The following is a 14,249-nucleotide window of genomic DNA, read 5'->3' on the forward strand; positions in this document are numbered from 1 at the left end:
TGTCACTAAGAGCCTTCCTGGAACAAGTTAAATTTATGCTAAACTATAAGAATTACCAATTAAAATGAGTCATAATGAATCAACTGAAAATCTTGATAACAAAGGTGCACTTTATTTGGATAGACACTAGAAAGTGTCAGGGAGATAATTAGGTACGGTAACACTTTAGTGTAGGGTCTAATTGGAACTATTAACTAGTTGCTTATTAGCATGAATATTACTAGTATATTGACTGTTTATTAGTACTTATAAAGCACATAATAATGCATTATTCTGCATGACCATATTCTACATCCCTTAATCCTACCAGTACATAATTTAACAACTTCTTTACTAATTATTAATAAGTAGAAATTAGAAGCTTATTGAGGCAAAAGTCATAATAGCGAGAACTGGACCCTCATCTAAAGTGTGACCTTAGGTAATGTATCATTAATTGATACAGAAACTATGTGCTTAGTTTTATCAACCAAAGGAAAAGATGCTGTCGAAATGTTATCTGACTGAATCTTACTGGTCTTCCACTTTCTTGTTCTTTTTCCCTCTTCAGAAACTCAATAGCTTGAAGGAGGCCCCGATAGTCTGTGATGCCATACATACGAGCATATTTCTCATACTCCTTGGGATCAACATTTCTAAGCAACTCAACAATGTCAATATCCTTGTCCTCTTTAGGGCTTTTTTGCTTTGACGGAGTCCTGTATAAAAAAAAAAAAAAGAATGAATAAATAAATAATAATAAAAAAAGTGTATTGGTTATCATATAAAAACAGTTTTTCACAAAGCTAGGGGCTCCTGGCCCCTACTTGTCCTTAGAATAATTTAAAAACAACAACAACTTGAGCTAGCTTTAATACCCATGTATCATCTAAATAATAATAATAATGGGGGGGGAGAGAGAGAGAGAGAGAGAGAGAGAGAGAGAGAGAGAGAGAGAGAGAGAGAGAGAGAGAGAGAGAGAGAGAGATTACAAGATGGATAACAATTTTACACACTTACTTTTTCAGTTTGACCACTTCTAAAGTTGTCCCTTTCTTCTCGTCAACATTCAAGTCCGTGCTGCACTCAATTTCTCCATGTTTGTTTGAAGCAACACATCTGTACTGGCCAGAGTCAGATTTGGTCACCTCTCTGATCTCCATCTTGGCCTCTTGGCCTTTTTGTTCAATACTGATGCGACCACCATGAGTCATCTGCCTCCACTTGCCCTTCATCCATTTCACATTGGGAATGGGGTCACCACCAACTTTAGCAATGAAGGTAGCTGTACCTTCTGTAAAAATATAATCATACAAAGCTTCAATAACACTTTTTTTTACATTTCAATACAGTCCGTCAATAAAAAGGATAATCACTTACTCTCAATGATATGGACACTTTTTGGCTCCTCAATAAAGAACAAGTTGTCCAACTTTTTAACTGCTTGTGGTGGTGAAGGTACCGCCTGTGCTGGGAAAGGAGCTCCTGGCTTCTCTGAAACTTTTAATGGAATTTTGCAGTAAGATACATAAGTTTTTAGCTAAAGACAATTAAGAACCAGGGTTAAATAATTTTAGACAACAAAAACTCAAGACCTGTTGAGCTTGAACTCAAAAAGCACAGCTGTATGAAGAATAAGAATGGCAATAAAACATTTGCAAAGAAGTGTATTTAGCCAAAACAATCACTAAGACCTGTTTGTAAGCAACAAGCATATGCTTGGCCTGACAACAGTAATCTGTTGCCAGACCAAGAAAAACAAAAACAAAACAGAAGACAGTATTAGATTAATGAAAGATTAATAAATCCTAGAAGATATTGGCAAACAGCCAACAGAACGGAAAGGTTAGGATAAAGCAAAAAGAAAAGAAAAAAAGATTAAAGGAATATTAAAGCAGACAAATAAATAAATAAATAAATACAAAGAACAATAAAACCATTATTTTCCTCACACACAGAAGAAAATACCTTTGATGGTGACTTTAGATTTGCAGAACTCACTACCAGCCTCATTGGTTGCTTTGCAGAGATAATCTCCGGCATTTGTCTTAGATGCACTAATAATCTCCAATGTGGCAGTGCCATCAACAAATGTGATCTTAGTCTTTGCAGATGAAGAAAGATCCAGTCTGTCCTTCATCCACTGAATCTTTAGAGGAGGAGATCCACGTACATGGCAGCTGAGGGTAAGTGTCTCACCCTCAGTCACAGTCACTGGTTTAAGAGGCAAGTCAAAGCTTGGGGGTACCCTTTGCTCTGTATTCAGAGAAAAAAGTCATTTATAAAAGGGACATTTCACATTTAATGAATTACATACATCTTTTCAAGAAAGTACTATAGTATTTACCAAAGTACTTCCAAGAATAAAGTGCTATTATTTTAATTCAAGAATTGTAATGCCATTGAGTTACCATCTGATACATTGCACCACAGTACTGCCACAGTACTTTTTATAAGAAACAGTATATTTACAACAAGACAATGGCAATATGAAAAACTTGACATGGAAACCAACAATATACCTGTAATCTGAACTGACACTTCATAAGAGGCAGTGCCAGCTTCGTTGGAGACTTTGCACATATATGTGCCACTATCTGACAGCTGAGATTTTTTGATGCACAGGACAGACAGGCCGCTCTTGAAGGTTACATCATAACAGTCAGAGGTGAAGATTTCGCTGCCATCTTTAAACCAGTTGACAGTCAGAGGCTGTGATCCAGCTACACGACCCTCAATCTTCACCATTTTGCCCTCAATGTCCTCAATAGTTGCTGAAGGCTTTTTGGTAAAACTAGGTGGAATTTTGCGTTCTATAGGAACAATAAAAAGAGGTGCTGTTAGACATGACATATATGATAGACAAAAGTGGTTCTTTTATCTAAATGTATATACCGAAACTTAGTTAAAGAATTTGTAAAAGATTCTCAACAGTGTCACTGCTGACCTATTGCAAGCAAAGAAAAACATTATAAAGGCAGAGGCATAAAGAATGGAAGACACAAACAAAATAAACAAAGCACCACAGGTCAATCCCAAGACAATAAAGACACAGTCACACCAAAAAGCAGTGACCAAATACCTTTTACAGAAACCTCTGTGGAACAAGAGTCCTTCCCAATATCATTACTAGCATGGCAAGAATAACGACCGGAGTCTGCTTTATCAGCCTTCAAAATTGTCAAATGTGGGGTGTTATCCATACACGATATCTTATAATTGCCCCCTGTGCGGATGTCCTTGTGATCCTTGGACCAAGTGACTTTTATAGGCAATGATCCTGTCATGTGGCATTCCAGTTCGACAGTATCTCCCACTGTCACATCCACAGGTATGAGCTTTTTATCAAACACAGGTGGATATCTTGGCTCTGTGGAGTTAAATGGAGATAACAGTACAATTGTATAGACATGTTAACATCCATTTCAGTGCGTTTCACAACAAAGGAAACTCATTTAATCAGAGAACAATATAAAAGAGATAAACAGACCTTGAAGCGTGAGCTTGGCTCTACAAGAAGCAGTTCCAACACTATTAGTAGCAACACAAGTGTATTCACCAGAATGTCTCATTTCACCCTTGGCTATATTTAGGACAGCAGAGTTATCATCAAAAGACATTGTGTATTCTGAATCGCTCCTAAGAGCTTCACCATCTTTGAGCCAAGAGACCTCCATAGGAGAGGATCCTGCTACACGGCATTCAAACTGGACAGGCTGTCCTTCAATTTGTGTAATGCTAGTAATCTTTTTAGGGAAAGAAGGTGGTGTTTTCACATCTGGAAAGAAAAACATTAAGCAAAATACATTGATGGTGGTTACATAGTCATTTAAGAGACAGATTCAGAGCTTTAGAAAGAAATTTGCATCACCTTGTACAGTTAAGTGGCAGCTGGAAGAGGCAGAACCTATGCTGTTTTCTGCTTTACATGTGTATTCACCAATGTCAGATTTGGCAACTTTAGCTAGTTTCAGGCAGGCAGTGCCTTTGAAGAACTCCATCTTGCAGGTCGGAGAAGAACGCACTTTGCCATCTGCCTTGAACCATGACACTTTAATTTCAGGAGTGCCACCAACCTGACATTTCAGACAAACTGCATCACCTGCAGTGACCTCCATAGGCTCCAAACTCTCAATAAAGAAAGGTGGTTCTAAAAGTGACAAAACATATTCCATAAAGACAACCATGCACGTTTTGATACTCTCTCACAATAGCTTATATTAAGCACATCTACTCAAAAACAAACCTAAAATGGACACTGTTGCTTCACAAGTGTCATGTCCAGCATCATTAGAAACCTCACAAGTGTATTTTCCAGCAGCCTCTTTATCACTGTTTAGGCACTCCAGGATGCAGGAATTCTCAGTGGTTGTAATGTTGTACTTGTAAGAGGAGTAAATTTCCTGTCCATCTTTATGCCATTTCACAAGAATCTTTGGGCTTCCCGCATATGTGCATTCAAGTACCAGTGACTTGGCCATTTCAACAGAGAGGTTCTTTAGCTTCTTGACAAAGTGTGCAGCCTCTGAATGAAAATGGCATATATATGTGAAAAACTAAGTTCTGCTATAACAAGTATATAAGAAATTGTTACTCATATAAGAACTAAATTAAAACTAACCTTTAACAAAAAGGTTAACAGGACAGCTTTCTTTCCCAGCATCATTGATGATCTGGCAAGTGTACTCGCCAGCATGAGATTTATCAATGTTGTAGAGCTCTAGAATTGCTGTATCTCCTCTTAAAGCAATCTCACAGCTTTTCCCAGACACTATTTCCTTGCTGCCTCTAAACCATTTAAGTTTCATTGGGGTACTTCCTTGAACGGTTGCTGTAAAGGTGACATTTGTGCCTGGGAGGGCTTCCACAGGTTGAGGTGTGGTCACAAAAGAGGGGGGTTCTGTAGCAAATATGATAGGGAAAAGGTTGTGAAATGTGGTTTAACCGAAAGATTTACATGTCTTAGTTATTATAAATTATTTTACAGTAAACACTAACCTTTAACTATTAAGGAAGCAGATGTCTCTGCCATGCCTGCACTGTTCACTGCTTTACATTTGAATGTGCCAGAGTCAGAAAGTTTCAGAGTGGGTACTTTCAATATGCAGGTATTCTCAGCAAATGTTATCTCATAGTTCGGCCCACTTTTAATCTCCTCTTCATTATGATACCAAGAGATAGTGAGAGGTGCAGACCCTGAAGCTTTACAGTCCATTTCAACAGATTTGCCAACAATACTTTGTGTGTCCTTCAGTCTTCGTGAGAACGAAGGAGGGACGATTTTGTCTGTTTGACCAAAAACAACATACTCAACTTTTGGTGGCTTCATAAGGAATGACAAACAATTCTAAGATTGTAACAAATATTATATACAAGGACATTTATAATTACTGACCCAAAACGGTGAGGTTCATTTTGCAGCAATCACTGCCAACTTCATTCTTAATCTCGAAAGTGTATTCTCCAGTATCACTTTTCTCTGTTGACAATAGCTTAAGACTGGAGATCATTTTTGAGAAGGTGATTTTGTATTTTCTGCCTGAAGACAGCTCTACACCATCCTTGAACCATTTTGGCTTTAGTTCTGGAGTTCCAGATACAGTGCACTCTAAGGCTGCGGTTTCACCAGCGGTTACATTGACTGACTCTGTTTTATCCACAATTGCTGCAGGTTCTAGAAATTTAAAATATCAATTAAGTAATTTATTTACATAATTATTTAAAAAAAATTAAATGTACTTAAGAGGAAGAAATATTATTCTTACAAACCTAGGACTGTTAGGTTTGCTCTGCATTCAGCTACTCCAACATCATTTTTCAGGTGACATGTATATTTTCCAGCAGTTGTAGGATCCACTTTAAATATTTTCAGAGTGACCTGATTATTCTCAAATGTAATTTTTATATTTTCACCATCTCTGAGAATGTGGTCTTTATCCTGAACCCAAGACACAGTCAGAGGCTGCGAACCTCTGACTGTTGCCAACAAAATCACCTCTTCGCCAGAGATGGCTGTCGTATTGGATAATTTCTTCACAAACGCTGGTGGTTCTGAATGTCAGGAAGAGAGTCATCAAAAAGTCAAATAACTAAAGTGTAAAACAAGTATTTACGTAATTTACTTATTAAACTCCTGTCTTACTGACCTCTTAACTTCACAGTGCCCTGGCAGGAATCACTTCCAACATTATTTGATGCCTTGCACTCATATTCCCCTGCATCTGATGTTTCCAGTCCAAGGATGTGGAGAGTTGCAGAGCATCCCTCAGATACAAATTTATACTTTCTAGTCTCCTTTAACTGTTTTTTATCCTTAAACCAGGTTATCTCAAAAGGTGCTGAGCCTTTCAGCTCACAGTTAAGACTGGCATCTTTGCCCTTCAGCCCCTCAACTGGTGTTGGGACTTTGTGAAAAGTTGGTGGTTCTACAAAAAGTAATTCAAATTAAAAGATCATTAAATCGATAAAATATATATACATATATCGATATATATTATCATTAACTAGAGCTTAAACGATTAATAAAGTTAAAATAAAATACTATTTTAATATTAGATAAAAAACAAATGTAAATGTTGCCTTGGAAACTTATTGAAATATTTTACTAGAAACTAGAAATAAAACTAAAAATGAAATAAACCTAAATATTAACATATAAAAACTAATAAAAAATACAAAAGCACATAAGGACCCAATTTATATTAGGTGGCTTCAACTACTATGAACTAACATTTAAATGAATCATTTTATACAATGCACGTATTGTGTACAATGTACTTACGTTTTAAAAATTACCTGCATGTAATTACATCTGTAATTAATTTCTGTAGTTACATTTATAACTATACCGTTAACCCTTCACTTACACTTAAGGAAAAACATCCTACCATTAAACTTACCCATACCACCACACATCCCTAACTTTAACTGTATCTCACCGCAATATCAGCAAAAGTGTTTAAAAGTACATTGTACTTCTTTTTTATGTGAGTACATAGTACTTAAGGCCACCTAATATAAAGTGAAACCGCACATTAAAAAATAAATAGAAAATTAAAATAAAATAAAATACAAAACACATTTGAAACATATAGCCCATGTCAGTTGATGTTCATGCTAATAAAGTCATAAGCAGCATTAAACTATTGAATGAAAGATCCATCCACCATCTAACCTTTGACTGTGAGTGTGGTACTGCAACTCTTAGTTCCAGCATCATTCTGGACTTCACAGGTGTAGACTCCATTGTCCTCAAAGCTGGATGTGAAAATTTCAAGGACTGGCACAGAGTTATCGAAAGTCATTTTCAAGTTGCCACCATCACTGAGTATGGCATCATTTTTGTACCAGCTAATTTTCAGAGGAGCTGTGCCAGTAACTTTGCATTCAAGCTGGAGTGATTCTCCCATCTTTACGACTTTTGCAGCTGGCAGTTTCTGTACAAACTCTGGAGGTTCTGTGAAACCAAAATTACAACATGTTATCATAATAAATCATGTAATATATAAAATGGATCACTGAAGATGTTTTTTAAGAAGATGGCAGATGTCAAGAGGCAGATGATGGGTGAAAGAGAGTAAAGCGTAATGATGAACAGTAATGAAGTAAGATGATGGTGAAAGGCAGACAGACAGTTTATGTAAGAGAGACAAAAAATGCAAAATGGTGAAGCATTGAAAAAGATTGATAATGAAGAGTGTCGATAAGAGTAGTTGAAAAGAGCTCCAACCTTTAACCATCAAGGTTGTGGTGCATTTAGCGGTACCAGCATCATTGCTTATTTGACAAGAGTAAGTTCCACTGTTTGATATTCCAACTGCAAAAAGATCTAGGAAGCATAAGAGGCCCTCCAGGCCAGTAAAACAGGAAGGTCCACAAATCAGCTCAGTGTCATCTTTGAACCATTTCACTGTGAAGGGAGGGGTTCCCTTAAATGTACTCTTAAAGCGAACAGTTGTATTTGGTATGACAGCCTGTGATTCTGGAACCAGCACAAAGCTTGGTGGCTCTAAATAATTAATGGAAAAGAAAGACAAATACATCTGTTAAGAAACTGGCAGCCATCAGAGATCTTAGGATGAATGAAATATGAAATATACTACTAAATACTACAAAAACCATCTGACCTTTCACTCTCAGTGTACCACTGCATTCACAACTGCCCGCTTTGTTTGTAATTTTACAAGTGTAAATTCCAGTGTCAGTTTTCTCTAAACATTCTATTTCCAAAGACACAATGTTGTCAAGCTGAAGAAGTTTATGTTTGGTTCTTCCTGAAAGTTTAGTTCCATCCTTCGTCCACTCCACAGATATGGGGAGTGAGCCTGATATTTTGCATCCGATTTGAACATTTGTGCCCAGAATTTCCTCCATCTCCATCAATGGTTTGATGAAGGATGGGGGGATTATTTGCTCTGACAAAGAAAGTAAATATCATAAAAATCACTAAAAAGGAACTTATTATACTAATTTATACTAACTAGTATTATACAACTTATACTAACAACTTATTAAAATAATTATGAACAAGCACTAACCTAGCACATTTAATGTCACTTTGCACTGGCAGGTACTGATGTGGTTGGAAACCTCAAACACATAAGATCCTTTGTCTTCCAGTTGGACAGATTGAATTTTAAGTTGGCTGACATTATTGATGAAGCTGAGGCTGTGCTGTCTTGAAGGCATCACTTCCTTGCCATCTTTACTCCATTTGACTTTCAGGTCAGGAGAGCCTGTAACTTTACACTCAAAGCTTACTGGATCTCCAGCAGTGACATTAATCTCCTCTGGCTTTTCAATTATCTGAGGTGGTTCTGGGGATAACATAGCAATTATATTTATAATAGCAAGTATTTAGGATGGAGAGCTACAATTAGCACTTGCAAAAATAACCAACCTTGTACTACAAGTATAGCAAAACACTTCTCTTGCCCTGCCTCATTCACAGCCTGACAGGTGTATTTTCCACTGTGGATGGACTCACACACAGGGATTCTCAGAGTGGCAACATTGTTCTCAAATGTCCTCTCAATTAAAGGATCCTCCAAAATCCAGTTTTCATCTTTCTGCCATTGTATGGACAGAGGTGGTGATCCTCTTACAACACATTTAAACTCAACCTTTTTTCCAAGAACTGTGACAACATTCTCAATCCTCTCCACAAATGATGGAGACTCTGATAGGAAGTGAAAAATGTGTTAAACATGGTTAAGAGAAATAAAATCATAAATATATAAAACGGATATCAAATAAACTCCAAGCTAACCTTTTATGCTGAGTGTAGTCTGACTTGAACAACTCCCAATTTCATTTGCTACAACGCACTGATATTCTCCAACATCTAAAGCATCACATTTCTGTACATCAAGAGTCATTATGGAGCCATTCTTCTGCAAAATTACATGCTTATGGCTTGATTTGATATCCTTTGAATCTTTTTGCCAAGTCACCTCAAATGGAGCTGTTCCTTTTACCTGACATTCAAAATATGCATTTGAGCCATTTACAACCTCAAGAGGACTTAATGGCTTGACAAGAACTGGTGGCTCTGAAAAAAAGAAATACGCTCGGTATAAAAACAGCTCATGTTCTGGCTATAGATAGTTTTTAAATAATTATAATAAAACACGTAAATGCCTAAGTGCACTATATACTAACCTTTCACTCTTAGTTCCATACTACAGCTCTCACTGCCAGCCTCATTGCGGGCCTCACAGTAGTACACTCCACTGTCTTTGATATCACTGCTGCTTATCTCAAGCCGTGCAATAAAATCAACAAAAGACATTTTATGCTTGTCGCTTGGACTTATTTCATTACCATCTCTGAACCAGTAGGTGTCTATCTCCGGAGTGCCTGTAATCTGGCATTCAAAAACTACCAATTGGCCTGGTTTTACCACCGTATTTTTTTCAGGTTTGCGGGTAAATTTGGGGGGTTCTGAAAAAAAATGAAATTAAATCATGTACTTATTTTAAGCATTTAACAAAGGTTAAAGAAAATGTTTCTTTTAAATCATTTTAGTGAAAACCTTTCACGAAGAGCATCACTTGGCAAGCATCTGATCCAACATCATTACTTATTTCACAGACATAGTCTCCAGAGTCTGAAGGCTTAGCAAAAAATAGCTCAAGTGAGCTGGAAGTGTCGTTTTTCTGAATTGAACAGTCAATTCCTGATGAAACTTCTTTCTTATCCTTAAACCACTTAATGGTCAGTGGTGGTGTTCCAGACACAAGCACATTAAACTGCACTTTGGATCCTGGTATAACATCTTGAGATTCAGGCTTCTCAATGATTGATGGAGGTTCTGCTCGCAAGAGGGAGATTTATTATTACAGATTAAAGAAAGATAACAATTACTGAAAAGCTAAATAAACTCATAAAAGTCAAGGTAATTGCAAACCTTTGATTTTCAGCATGCCTGAACACTGAACAGTGCCTGCTTGGTTTTTAGCGATACAAGTGTAATTGCCACTGTCTGAACTATCAAGACGACTGATTTCCAAGGATGCTGCATTCTCAAAGAATATGCATTTGTGTTTCTCATCTGTCTCTATCTCCTTATTTTCCTTGAACCAAGTAACAGTTATGGGAAGAGATCCAGAGACCAGACACTCCAACTGTGCAAAAGATCCTTTTATACTCTCCGTTTCTTTAAATTTTCTTGTGAAGGAAGGCTTGATTATTTGATCTGTTTCAGTGAATAGAAAATAAGACCGTTTTCATTTTAAATTGATCTGAAATGTTGATCTAAAACTTCCAATAATAAATTTCATATTTTCAACATACTAACCTGAAACAGTTACAACTGCCTCACAGCTGCTGCTTCCAGCATCATTTGAAATCTCAAATATATATTCTCCAGCATCACTCTTCTCAGAGGAAATAATTTTTAATATGGAGCTTTTATCTGTGCTCTGTATTTTGTATTTTTTGCCTGATGTCAGCTCTTTGCCATCCTTTAGCCATTTTGCTTTAAGAACTTTAGAACCAGAATACCTGCACTCTAGAGTGACAGGATCGCCTACTGTAACACTGACAGACTTGGCTTGCTCTGTGATGTTTGCAGGTTCTGTAATTAAAATAAAATCCATATGAATACATAAAAATTCCACTAAATCAAAAAGAGCTATGATGTGGAAATGATAACTGAAAAATAATACTGAGGAAAAACGGATACTTGCAAATTAAATTAATAAAAAACGGCATATTATAAATATTTTTATAAATATTAGTGTTACACAAACTACAACACACCTTTTACTGCCAATACTGCTGTACATTTCTGACTACCAGCTTCATTCTGAGCATGGCAAGTGTACTTTCCACCAAGTTTTAACTGCACATTAGAAATGTGCACCACTGCAGTGCGGTTCTCAAAAGATATCTGAACATGCTCAGATTCCTTGATCTCGTGGTCATCTTTCATCCAAGAGACGGTCATAGGCAATGACCCTTTCAAAACACACTGCAAGGAAACCTCAGCACCCTGGAGGACATTAGTATTATCCATCTTCTGCAGAAATGATGGTGGCTCTAATTGAAGAATACCAAATGCAAGATGATGTTAGGATAATGTTTACAAGTATGACTGTACTTTTCACAAGAAAACACAAATCCAAGAATTCCCTGTACTTACTAACCTTTCATCATAACATGAAAATCACAAGAGGTTTGGCCTACTTCATTTCCTATAGTGCACTGATATTTGCCAACATCACCGGGTTCAAATTTCAAAATCTGAAGAGCTGCTACATCCTTTGTCAGGCTTATGATGTGTCTTCTATCATTTCGGATCTGCTTTGAGTCTTTGAAACAGGAAATCTCAAAGGGAGCTGAGCCTGAGACAGTTCCTTCCAACACAACATCTGTTCCTTTAACAATTTCTTTGGATTCAAAAGGTTTCACAAATTCGGGAGGTTCTGAGATAAGAAAGCACCCATTAGCTTATTAAGAACTGCTTTAACCAAGAGGAAATTACTTTAAAATCCTTGAAAAGTAAGATGATTTCAAACTTCAAACAAACCTTTGACCGTAACCAAGCAACTGCATCTGTCACTGCCAGCTTCACTTGATGCTTGGCAGATATAATCTCCACTGTCTTCAACACAGCAATTGGAGATTTTTAGTGTAGCTACTGAGTCAGTGAAGGCCATTTGGTATGTATCATTTGAGCTAATTTCAGACTCATTCTTAAACCATCTAATATTGATCTCTGGGCTGCCAGTCACTTTACATTCCAAAGTTGCAAGACTCCCATTCAATACTAGTTTAGTCAATTCAAGCTTCATCACAAATTTAGGAGGTTCTATAAAAAGAGAATGAAACATTAAGATGAATTAAATGACTAAAACGTCATTCTGTAAAAAACAATGGATTTAAAAAAATATCTTTAAGGGTAGGAAAAGGCACCTTTCACAAATAAGGCAGCTGTGGATGAGACCTTTCCAGCATCGTTAGAAACTTGGCAAGTGTATTTTGCAGACTGAGACGGCTTCACAGAGTGCAGCTCCAGTGAACTTGAATTGGCTTCTTTCTTGATGAAACAAGTTCCTCCAGTTAACATTTCTTTGTCTTCTCTGAACCACTTAATAATAAAAGGCGCTGTCCCAGTGAACACAGCTTTTAGGACAACTGTAGTTCCTGGTATAACATCTTGGCTTTGAGGTTTCAAAGAGAAGACTGGGGGTTCTAAAGTGAATTTGAAGGGGTGGGGAAAAGAGATTATTTTAATAACCACATTTCAAGTCGACAGCAAACAAATACAAATATGATAAAATGCGATTCTATTATTCTAACCTTTAACAGAAACAGTTCCACTTGTGTCACTGTGTCCTGCAGCATTAGTTGCATGGCAGGTGAAAACCCCAGCATCTGATGTCTCTAAATCAGTTATTTTCAATATGGCAGTGCTTTCCTGCATTTCAGTTTTATATTTTGTTCCAGTTGTAATGTTCTTTCCTTCTTTGAACCAAGATATTGTTATAGGCTGGGATCCTGACACTTTGCATTCCATTTGAATACTACCCCCAACATTACCATCTACCTTTTTAAGTGTTTTTGTGAATGTTGGCGGTATTATTTTATCTGCTCAAAAGAAATAAAATACTATTGTTAAAAAAACATACACATATACACACAAACAAACAACTGAAACATAATGTAGTAAGAATACCACTAACCAAGAACAATGACTGAACAAGAACACTGTTCTTTTCCAACCCGATTAGAAACTTCAATTTTGTATTCACAGCTATCGCCACGCTCTGCCGAGAGGAATTTCAAGACTGCCACATTGTCTTTGAAGGAGATTTTGTATTTTCGACTTCCTGTCATCTCTTTTCCATCTTTGAACCATTTTACTTTAAGATCTGGACTTCCTGAAACTTTGCACTCAAGAGTTGCAGAGTCACCTGCTGTTACACTGATGGATGGTGGTTTCTCAACAAATCTAGCTGGTTCTTTAACGAAAAATGAATAAATAAATAAATAAATTAATATATCAATTAACCAATTAATAAATAATAAGAATGATAATAAGAAAGTACAAAATAATATAATACTAAATATTGTGATATGTTTATTGTTTAATTCTAACCTTGAACAGATACAGTGGCCTCGCTTTTTTGTTTTCCAGCCTCATTTTCAGCTTGACAAGTATATTTACCCCCATGGTTAATGGCCACATTTGCTATTGCCAGAATAGCAATGTTGTTTTCAAAACTTGTGGTAATATTAGGATCGTCATCTCTGACTAACTCTGAGTCTTTAAACCACTGAACTGTGATAGGAGCAGAACCCTTAAGAGCTCCTTGAAGTTTCACAGCACTGCCTAAAACTGCAGTGGTATTCTCAACCTTCTTTACAAAGGATGGTGGGTCTGCATGAAAAAAGGCAGATACGGTTTCACATTAAATAAAACATTAACAAGAACAACAAAAGAAATTAGTTTGGGCCATGATAATGATTGTGCCTACCTTTCAATTTGGCCACTGCTTTTGTAGATATTTTACCAACGTCATTGGAAATGCAGCACTGATAATCTCCAATATCTGCACTTTCAAATGATTTGATTTCCAAATATGCAACGGAGTCCTTTGAAACAATACTGTACTTCTTGTCAGAGGATACTGGGTTCTTATTCTTAAACCAGGTCACCTCAAAAGGAGCAGTGCCTGTAACTTCACATTGAAGCTGAGCTGTGCACCCTTTGACTATCTCCACCATTTGCAACTCCTTTTTAAAGGCAGGAGGTTCTAAGAACA

At 36.8% G+C, this 14,249-nt stretch overlaps 1 protein-coding gene across 13 annotated transcripts in view; it reads right to left on the reverse strand.

The window, feature by feature from the left end:
• ttn.2 (titin, tandem duplicate 2) overlaps positions 1-14,249 on the reverse strand; it is a 171,547-nt gene that overhangs the window by 113,328 nt on the left and 43,970 nt on the right. For 10 of the 13 annotated variants that reach the window (XM_067444370.1, XM_067444373.1, XM_067444375.1 and 7 more), the window contains 16 exons: positions 13,962-14,240; positions 7,154-7,435; positions 6,126-6,404; positions 5,749-6,030; positions 5,375-5,653; positions 4,978-5,265; positions 4,601-4,879; positions 4,226-4,504; positions 3,851-4,129; positions 3,470-3,757; positions 3,062-3,349; positions 2,502-2,792; positions 1,948-2,235; positions 1,360-1,479; positions 1,000-1,273; positions 515-698 (listed from right to left, as the gene is read on the reverse strand). In XM_067444370.1, the coding sequence (XP_067300471.1) occupies positions 515-698; positions 1,000-1,273; positions 1,360-1,479; positions 1,948-2,235; positions 2,502-2,792; positions 3,062-3,349; positions 3,470-3,757; positions 3,851-4,129; positions 4,226-4,504; positions 4,601-4,879; positions 4,978-5,265; positions 5,375-5,653; positions 5,749-6,030; positions 6,126-6,404; positions 7,154-7,435; positions 13,962-14,240 (4,259 nt within the window). Of the gene's footprint in view, positions 1-514; positions 699-999; positions 1,274-1,359; positions 1,480-1,947; positions 2,236-2,501; positions 2,793-3,061; positions 3,350-3,469; positions 3,758-3,850; positions 4,130-4,225; positions 4,505-4,600; positions 4,880-4,977; positions 5,266-5,374; positions 5,654-5,748; positions 6,031-6,125; positions 6,405-7,153; positions 7,436-7,708; positions 7,988-8,105; positions 8,394-8,516; positions 8,796-8,878; positions 9,158-9,247; positions 9,530-9,639; positions 9,922-10,012; positions 10,292-10,387; positions 10,676-10,777; positions 11,057-11,241; positions 11,521-11,627; positions 11,907-12,010; positions 12,293-12,396; positions 12,676-12,783; positions 13,072-13,166; positions 13,446-13,582; positions 13,865-13,961; positions 14,241-14,249 lie in introns of all 13 variants that reach the window. The other 3 variants (XM_067444378.1, XM_067444377.1, XM_067444380.1) reach the window with 2 other exon arrangements.

This window comes from Pseudorasbora parva, chromosome 5 (assembly GCF_024679245.1).
Source record: "Pseudorasbora parva isolate DD20220531a chromosome 5, ASM2467924v1, whole genome shotgun sequence".
Classification (NCBI taxonomy): Eukaryota; Metazoa; Chordata; class Actinopteri; order Cypriniformes; family Gobionidae; genus Pseudorasbora; species Pseudorasbora parva.